This window comes from Nycticebus coucang, chromosome 7 (assembly GCF_027406575.1).
Source record: "Nycticebus coucang isolate mNycCou1 chromosome 7, mNycCou1.pri, whole genome shotgun sequence".
In the NCBI taxonomy this organism is placed as follows: domain Eukaryota; kingdom Metazoa; phylum Chordata; class Mammalia; order Primates; family Lorisidae; genus Nycticebus; species Nycticebus coucang.
In genome coordinates, this window is record NC_069786.1 from 35,944 (window position 1) to 45,049 (window position 9,106).

At 40.1% G+C, this 9,106-nt stretch overlaps 1 protein-coding gene across 1 annotated transcript; it reads right to left on the bottom strand.

Annotated features, from left to right (window-relative positions):
• Positions 1–4,436: 4,436 nt before the first annotated feature.
• LOC128589616 (beta-defensin 107A-like) lies at positions 4,437–8,250 on the bottom strand. The gene is made up of 2 exons (XM_053596301.1): positions 8,181–8,250; positions 4,437–4,576 (listed from the first exon to the last, which is right to left on the bottom strand). Exons 1-2 carry the CDS (start codon positions 8,248–8,250, stop codon positions 4,437–4,439), a joined length of 210 nt encoding a protein of 69 aa, XP_053452276.1.
• Between the last annotated feature and the right edge of the window lie 856 nt (positions 8,251–9,106).

A 9,106-nucleotide genomic window follows, 5' to 3' on the forward strand; every position in this document is an offset into this window, starting at 1 on the left:
AAGCTAGACCTCCCATTTGATCCTGCAATCCCATTACTGGGCATCTACCCAGAAGGGAAAAAAATCCTTTTAGCATAAAGACACTTGTACTAGACTGTTTATTGTAGCTCAATTTACAATTGCCAAAATGTGGAAACAGCCTAAATGCCCACCAACCCAGGAATGGATTAACAAGCTGTGGTATATGTATACCATGGATTACTATTCAGCTATTAAAAAAAATGGAGACTTTACATCCTTCGTATTAACCTGGATGGAAGTGGAAGACATTATTCTTAGTAAAGCATCACAAAAATGGAGAAGCATTAATCCTATGTACTCAATTTTGATACGAGGACAATTAATGACAACTAAGATCATGGTGGGGGTGGGGGAAGGGGAGAGCAGAAAGAAGGAGGGAGAGGTGGGGAAAAGAAGAACAGAGCGATGGAAGGAGGGAGGGGGTGGGGCCTTGGTGAAGGGTGGGGCCTTCTGGGGACAAGAGGGACATCGTGGGGCCTTCACGATGGCAAGAGGGACTTTACCTAAAAAATGCAACCAGTGTAACCTGGCTTATTGTACCCTCAATGAATCCCCAACAATAAAAAATAAATTAAAAAAAAAACAACATCCTGTAGCCAGTGTTCAGACTTCTGAGGAGCAGACATGGCCAGACAGGAACTAAAATAGCCAGGGCACACAGCAAAGCAGGTTGTAGCTCAGCTGGTCCACTCATGGCCAAGGAAGAGCTGGTTCCTTTGAGGCATCCTAGTGAGGCTTCTGAGAAATTTGGCTGGAGCAGAAGTCAACCACTGCTATTGCAGCTAAAAGTTTCATCACAGCTGGTGAAACAAGAACAGGTACCTTCACACCTCCTGTTTTTCAATCTGCAGCTGATGCCTCTTATTAAAGGTGCTGACAGGAAGCTAACTGGCCAAGGAGTCTTGCATAGGCAGTTTGCAGAGTCTCAGCACTATGCCATAGAACAGAGTAGAGAAGGGAGGCTTGTAGCCCAGGAAAGCTGGTAAAGACAGGAACCCACGTCATTGCTCTGCAGGTGGGACATGAATCTTCAGGAGTGGGTGGGATTATTTGGAGATAACGTCTAATAAAAAGATGGATGGGACACAGGTGAATGCAATCACCTAGAAAGTTAGACAAAACAAGTGGAGAAGACTAAAAATGAGTGGAGAAAAGGTAGAAAAATAGGCAGAAGACATAAGCCCTCATAGACAGGAGAGAAAGAAATGAAGAAGTAAGAGATGGATCATCTTGGCCAAAAACGGCCAAGAAGATGAATACTGGCCACAGGTCACTGGATTTGGCCCTGGCATCTTTATTAAGAGGACAGTAACAATGAAGTAACTAAGAAAGTCTCTGGTATTTTTATAAAGAAAAATTCCAGTGGTATAATGAAGGCTGAAGGTATTTCTAAAGATGGGGAAGGAAGTATGGTATGAAAACAGTGGAGTGGGAAATGTCCAGTACAGTTCAAATCATTTAGCACTGACAAAAAAGAGAAAGAAGGACCAGGTGTGATGGCTCACGTTTTATAATCCTAGCACTCTGGGAGGCCAAGTCTGGTGGATTGCTTGAGCTCAAGAGTTTGAGACCAGCCTGAGCTAGAATAAGACCCAATCTCTAAAAATAGCCAGGCATTGTGATGGGCACCTGTAGTCCCAGCTACTTGGAAGGCTGAAGCAAGAGAATCACCTGAGCCCAAGAGTTTGAGGTTGCTGTGAGCTATGATGCCACAGAACTCTATCCAGGGCAACAAAGTGAAGCTGGGTGTAGTGGCTCACACTTCTAATTCTAGCACTCTGGGAGGCCAAGACAGGTAGAACTTGAGCTCATAAGTTTGAGACCAGCCTTAGCAAAAAGCGATACCCTGTCTGTACTAAAAGTAGAAAAACTGAGGCAAGATGATTACTTGAGCCCAAGAGTTGGAGGTTGCTGTGAGCTATGATGCCATGGCACTCTAACCAGAACAACAGCTTGAGACTCTGTCTCAAAGAGAGAGAGAGAGAGAAAAGGAAAAAGAATAAAGGAGAAAGGTAAAATACATTTAGTTGGGTTTTTTTTTCTTTGTTTTTTTTTTGTTTTGTTTTTTGAGACAGAGTCTCCAGCTGTCACCCTGGGTAGAGTGCTGTGGTATCATAGGTCACAGAAACCTCCAACTCTTGGGCTCAACCAATCCTCTTGCTTCAGTTTTTCGATTTTTAGTATAGATCCTTTTCTTTTCTTTTGAGACAGAGTCTCACTGTGTCACCCTCAGTCGAGTACTGTGGCATCACAGCTCACAGCAACCTCAAACTCTTGGGCTTATGTGATTCTCTTGCCTCAGCCTCCCAAGTAGCTGGGACTACAGGCACCTATCACAACACCTAGCTATTTTTTGGGTGCAGTTGTCATTGTTATTTAGCAGGCCCAGGCCAAGCTCCAACCGGCCAGCTTTGGTGTATGTGGCCAGTGCCCCACTCACTGAGCCACAGGCGCTGAGCCTTTAGTATAGATTCTTAAAGGCAGTTTGTTTTGTCTAAGATAACTGCTGAGGAATTTCTGAGGAAAAAAACACAAAAACTGGGACAGTTCCTCTGATGGAAGCAGATAACTTTACACGTTTTCCTCTAACATAGTTTTCAGAATAAAAATAAAATCAATGCCATAAAATTTTTTGAAAACACATTTTATTTAGCATCTTAATACATCATATAAATTGTCTTGTCCCAGAAACTTTGTTTTATTTTCTTCTCTTTTATTTGCATCTCTATAGGAAACTGAAATGAATAGGTAAGGAAATTCTCTAGAGCAGAGCAGGGGGGATTTTTTTTTCTTCAGTTCTGGGAGGATGTTCTATAAATCTTCTGTGATTAATGGCCTATTAAATATACTTTGCCCGTCCCTAAAGCAGAGATTCCAAATTTTGGCAAAGTGGAACAAAGGCTTTCTTTAGTTAGCCATTGTAATGACCTTGAAAGGTCAAGGATCTCAGTATCAAAATTGGGATTTTGAAAAATGTCCATATCTCTCTCTTTTCTTTCTTTCTTTCTTTCTTTCTTTCTTTCTTTCTTTCTTTCTTTCTTTCTTTCTTTCTTTCTTTCTTTCTTTCTTTCTTTCTTTCTTTCTTTCTTTCTTTCTTTCTTTCTTTCTTTCTTTCCTTTCTTTTTTCAGTTAGTTTCAATTTCTTTTTCCATCTAACTGTTCACCTGAACTGTTAAGAAATGTTCCATCTTTAGGTTTGAATTTTGTTTTTCTGTCCTCTGCTATTTTATAGACATATTAAGAACACAAGACCAAAAAGTGCAAAGTTTGAATACTCTTAAGTCCCTGCATGATCGCTTCATTTGTAATGCCTGTGTTAAATTAGATAAACTCTTGGGACCGTGCTGCTTAATTAGGCCATGATTTGATAAATTCTTACTGCAAATGGGCGGAAGAAAGATGTTACCCAATCAATAGCAAATAAGAATTTTGATACTAGATATTTTACAAAGACTTAGGGCTGGGCATAGTGGCTCATGCCTGTAATCTTAGTACTTTGGAAAGCCAAAAGTGAAAGGATTGCTTGATGCCAGGAGTTCAAGACCATCCTGAACAACATAGCAAGACATCATCACTAATTTTTTTTTTTTTTTTGATACAGAATCTCACTATGTCACCTTTGGTAGAGTGCCATGGCATCATATCTCACAGCAACCCCAAACTCTTGGGCCTAAGCTATTCTCTTGCCTCAGCCTCCCAAGTAGCTGGGATTACAAGTGCCCACCACAATGCCCAGCTATTTTTTGGTTGTCATTGTCATTGTTGTTTGGCAGGCCTGGGCTGGATTTGAACCCGCCAGCTCTGGGTATGTGGCTGGCACCCTAGCCACTGAGCTACAGGCACTGAGCCTAAAATTTGTTTTAATCATATTTGTTTTATCTACTTATTTACTCATTCACTTGATCAATAAGCAAAAACATTAATAGGCCCTGTGCCAGAAACTGGGGGTGCAGAGGTGAACAGAACACAGTGCCTGCCCTGAAGAAGCTCACAGCCTAGCCAGGGAAGCTTCTTATACTATCAAAAACTGGTCTGACACAATTGCAAAGAATGCAGAATTTAGAGGTAAAAGGAAGATTCAGAAAGGTTTTCCCACTGATATTTTTTCCCCAAAAAACAGTCTCACTTTGTCACCCTCGGTAGAGTGCTGTGGCATCACAACTCACAGCAACCTCCAGGTCTTGGGGTTAGGCAACTCTTTTGTCTCAGCCTCCTGCGTAGCTGGGACTAAAGGTGCCTGCCACAATGCCTGGCTATTTTTTTGTTGCAGTTGGCTTGGGCTGGGTTTGAACCCTCCACCCTCGGTATATGGGGCTGGCGCCCTACCCACTGAGCCACAGGCGCCGTCTTTTTCCCACTGATATTACAGCTGGAGTCTCTTCCCCTCTTTCATTCTTGTGGCTGGTGCTTAGCATCTAATGTTTATTTCTTTTGCAGCAAAATGGTGTTGATTCGGCTCTACAGCCCCCAATCTGGTCTTCAAAAGTGAGGCATTCAGCTTCACAGCGACCTTGCAATTTCTTACAAAATGCTTGTCTTTGAATTCCTCCCCTGGCTAGGCAAAGAAAGAAACTGGTATTTAGTTATCTATTAATTAGTTACTAGAAAGAAAAGTTACATCATCCAGGCAAAATTCAAAATTCCCCATGACTGAATCTCCTAGAGATGCAGAATATGAGTTGCGATATTAGAAAAAGCAGATGTTTCCTGAGCAAGTGTGTCAAACTCACATCCTAGTACAATGTAAACAATGTCCTCATTACAGAGCCAATTAGGAAAAGCAAAAAAGAGTTCCCTCTGCCACAATTACATCTATGTTATATAGAAACAGGAATTTTCTTCCTGAGAGGGTAGCAAAATACTTTCTAATCCTAATAAACACTCCTTTCTAACAAATTATTTTTTCATACATCCAAATTAATAGTTTCTGATATGTAGCAAAAGGTAAACACTGTTATTAGATTATAGAAAGACTGATGATAGACCATGTGCCTTGGCATATGGTTTCAGTGCTAGTCCTTGACACTGTGCAGAGAACGTGAATGTAGTTATGCATGTAGCTGTAGCAAACAAATTTAGAGTGGCATAGGCAACATACACTCATTCAGAACACCACAGGCTAAGTTGAAGAGAATAAACATACTACAAAAGAGGAATTTTGTTTAACATAGGCAATGTATATTCTTAGGAGAAATAATTGAAAGAGGTCAGTTACTTTCAAAAGGAGCAAATGTATTCTTGGAAAGAACAACTTTGGGGGGAAAGGGTGTATGTCACCAGCCACACATCTGAATTATTACCATGTAGAAAAAATGTTGGGTTTGTTAATGCCCAGTTTAGAACTAAGACCAATGGAAGGAAATTTTAGGGAATTAGCTTTCTGCTTAAAACAAAAGGAAATTTTTAAATTGTCCAAAATTGAACTCAGCAGATTTTAAATTACAGATCACTGGAATTTACCGAACATCTGGGCAATCAGTTGGCCCTAATCCCAATGTACCATGATGGAGAAGAGCCTTCTATCCCAATTTAGTCAACTTACCTATTTGGGGACTTTAACATGAAAGTGAAATAAACATATCTTTTCTCAATCACTCAATTGTTTTTGTTTTTGTTTTTTGTTTTTGAGACAGAGTCTCACTTTGTCACCTTTGGTAGAGTGCTATGGTGTCATATCTCACAGCAGCCTCAAATCTTGGGCTCAGATGATCCTCTCACCTCAGTTTTTCATTTTTAGTAGAGACAGGGTCTCATTCTTGCTCAGGCTGGTCTTATACCTGTAAGCTTAAGCTATCCACCTGCCTCAGCCTCCCAGAGTTCTAGGATTACCGGTGTGAGCCACTGCACCTGGCCTCTAAGTTTCTTTATAAGAACAAGTTAGCCTCTCCTCTAGCCAATTAATATTGGCTTCTCCTCTAGCCCATAATAATATTCTTAATCTTCAAGATATTATTATTATCATTTATAGAAAGAAAATTGAAGCACAGAGTTTATGCAGTTTGTGAAGACTGAAGCTGAGATTTGATCTCAAATAGTTTGGCCTAATAACAGATGTGTTTGTTACTCCTTACACTGATTGTTAAATTCACTTCCAATGCTGAGATTCTACATGATTTTTGTGATAGTGATGGTCCTAAGCAGTGCTTAAACTGTGCTTATTGTTGGAATTCAAACATGTCTGTTTGAATGGGATGTTTGCAGGGAATATAGAGTTATTTAGCATCTACTGCTGTAAATTTGTCTGAATACACTGGAGTCTTGATTAAGGGGAGTGGATAAGACAACTTAAAATGAGCTTCTCTTGCCTGGAACATTGTCCCACATCTAAACAAAGAGGATGAGGGCAGAAGCTAAGGAACTAATTTTACAGATGAGACTTTCATTATTATTATTTTTTTTTTTTGAGACAGAGTTTCACTATGTCGCCATTGGTAGAGGGCTGTGGAGTCACAGCTCACAGCAACCTCAAACTCTTGGGCTTAAGTCATTTTCTTGTCTCAGCCTCCCTTGTAGCTGGGACTACAGGCACCTGCCAAAATACCTGGCTATTTTCTTGTTGCAGTTGTCATTGTTGTTTAGCAGTCCCGGGCTAGGCTCCAACCCACCAGCCTTGGTGCATGTGACTGTCGCCATAACCACTGTGCTACGGGCACTGAGCCAAGATGACATTTTCAAACATGGGGCTGTCATTCCTTGGTTCTGGTGTCTAGTTCAAGTCTTTTCTATTTTCAGAAGTGCAAGGCAAATACCACTTTTCCAAAAGCCTTTCTGAATCTCCTAGTTAGAGCCAAACTTCCTCTCCCATGGCCTCTCTTTGTACTTTGCAACTTTTGTGGCATTTATGAAAACTGTTTCATATTAAAGTTACTTGCCATCCTCCTATCTCACCCATTCACTTATTTTACCTTTTTTTTTTTTTTTTAGACAGGGTCTCACTATGTCACCCTCAGTAGAGTGCTGTGGCATCACAACTCATAGCTACCTCAAACTTTTGGGCTTAAGCAAGTCTCTTGCTTCAACCTTCCAAGTAGCTGAGACTACAAGCACCCACCACAATGCCTGGCTATTTTTTTGTTGCAGTTGTTTAGCTGGCCCAGGCTAAGTTCAAACCTGCTACCTTCAGTGTATGTGGCTGGCGCTGTAACCACTGTGCTACAGATGCCGAACCTATTTATTCCTTTTAAATTTACTGAATGTTTGTGTACAATTTGGGGCAGATCGTTTTTTGAACAATACAGAAATAATAGATGAATAAATTTAAAGCAAATTAAGGCCAAGGATGTGCTTTAATTATATTTTTACTTCTTCATTTTACCCCCCTTTATTATTCTGGCCAGAGAAATTTCTCATAAGTGGTAAACACACATTTGTTGTCTATTGGTTTGCTAAGACTACTGAGTCTAGAATGGGGCATAAACAAGGGTAGAAATTTAGGAAGCCAAGAGGAAATGGACAGGGAGCTTTACCATGCTTGGAGAGCCTATAAAAGGACAGGCTTCATAGCAGAAGGAATGAAGGATAGTTGAGGAAAATTAAGGATATAAAAGTTTCTCAGGAGTGCAGTCCTGACTATATTGAGCAAAATGACAACACTTCAAGTGAGTCCAAGACTTAAGCAATTGAGATGCTAGTGGTTTCAATGATGTAATTTTCTATCAATGTGTGAGAGCCAAAAAGAAAGTCTGAAATAATCTATGAATGAAAGATTTGGATCAACTACGCAGACATAAGAAAATAGCTATTAAGAAAGCCTATTAATGTAACTTTAGTTTAATTTAGGCTAAATTAACATATGTTAGCATTTGCCTCTGAGATTTTTTTCTTATTTTAGAACAATCTCTTTAGCATATACTTAAGCTGGGTTCAAGATTACAAAAGGAGGAAAGAGATCTAAAAGTAAAAAGAAATCTGAAGCCCTCAGTAGAGCTGTTAGGGAAATTAAATAGACATTCCTATGTTTGGATACGGTCTGGGTCAGTGTGGTCCCATTGTTTTATGTATGAGCTCAGGAAAAGATTTCCAGTGACTGGTTTGGCCTGGGACCTTTGTGGGATGGAAGGAGAAATCATGAACTATTGTAAAATTTGAGCTTTCTTCTCAAAAGACAGATCATGAACAGATTGCCATCCTTATTACCTCTATGAAGATTTCCCTCTTACCTGGTATAATTTGAGCAAGAAGAACGAGAGCAGCAAAAATTAAGAAAAAGATTCTCATGGCTCCAGGCATCAGAAAGGAGACAGTGAAGAAGGTGCAGTAGCTAGAATCCAGCTGTTTTATCAGGGTAGTTGATTAAACATATACTACTGCTCTGAAAGGACTGGAAGTCAACATTGGCTTTTCATAGTCATTAAGAACGTACTATTTTTCATGCTTCATTGAATAATATGTGGGCTGACAAATCAGATTTTACCCAAACCACATTTTGGGAGAGTAAGACAGAGAACCTAACTTCCTTCCTGGACTACTCTATTCTGTGTCTCTGCCTAGATTTCTTCTACTTCTTCTCCAAGCCCCACTCCCCATGGTGTAAGTACCACCATGTTCATAAGATCTACATAGTCTAATCACCAAGTTTTTTTTTCTCCTTACCTAATATTTACATACAATTCACTCTTTTATAAAATTTATTTAGGAGTTATTAATTAGTGGCCATGTTCAATTGCTTTGTATAGGTTATGGCAGATAAAAAAATGTATCTCCCAAGCTCCACAGAGGAAAACAGCTGTCTCTTGTTCTTAATTTTTATTCATTCCTTACAGCAGTGCTTGAAAATAATAGATTCTCAAAATATACATGGTTTTTGATTTATTCATTGAAAATTGCCCAGTTAGAGGCCAGGCACGGTGGCTCATGCCTATAATCCCAGCATTTGGAAGGCTGAGGCAGGTGGATTGTCTCACAGGTTCGAGACCAGCCTGAGCAAGAGTGAGACCCCATCTCTAAAAACAGCTGGATGTTGTGGTGGGTGCTTATAGTCCCAGCAATGTGGGAGGCTGAGGCAAGAGAATTGCTTAAGCCCAGGAGTTTGAGGTTGTTGTGAGCTGTGATACCACAGAAATCTACCAGGGGCAAAAAAGTGAGA

What these genes read in the sequence shown, in the direction of transcription:
- LOC128589616 (XM_053596301.1), bottom strand. Translation starts at nt 8,250, where the DNA reads ATGCCTGGAGCCATGAGAATCTTTTTCTTAATTTTTGCTGCTCTCGTT. An exon ending in TCTTGCTCAAATTATACCAG is followed by an intron (nt 4,577 to 8,180) that starts GTAAGAGGGAAA and finishes TTCTTTGCCTAG; the next exon opens with CCAGGGGAGGAATTCAAAGA.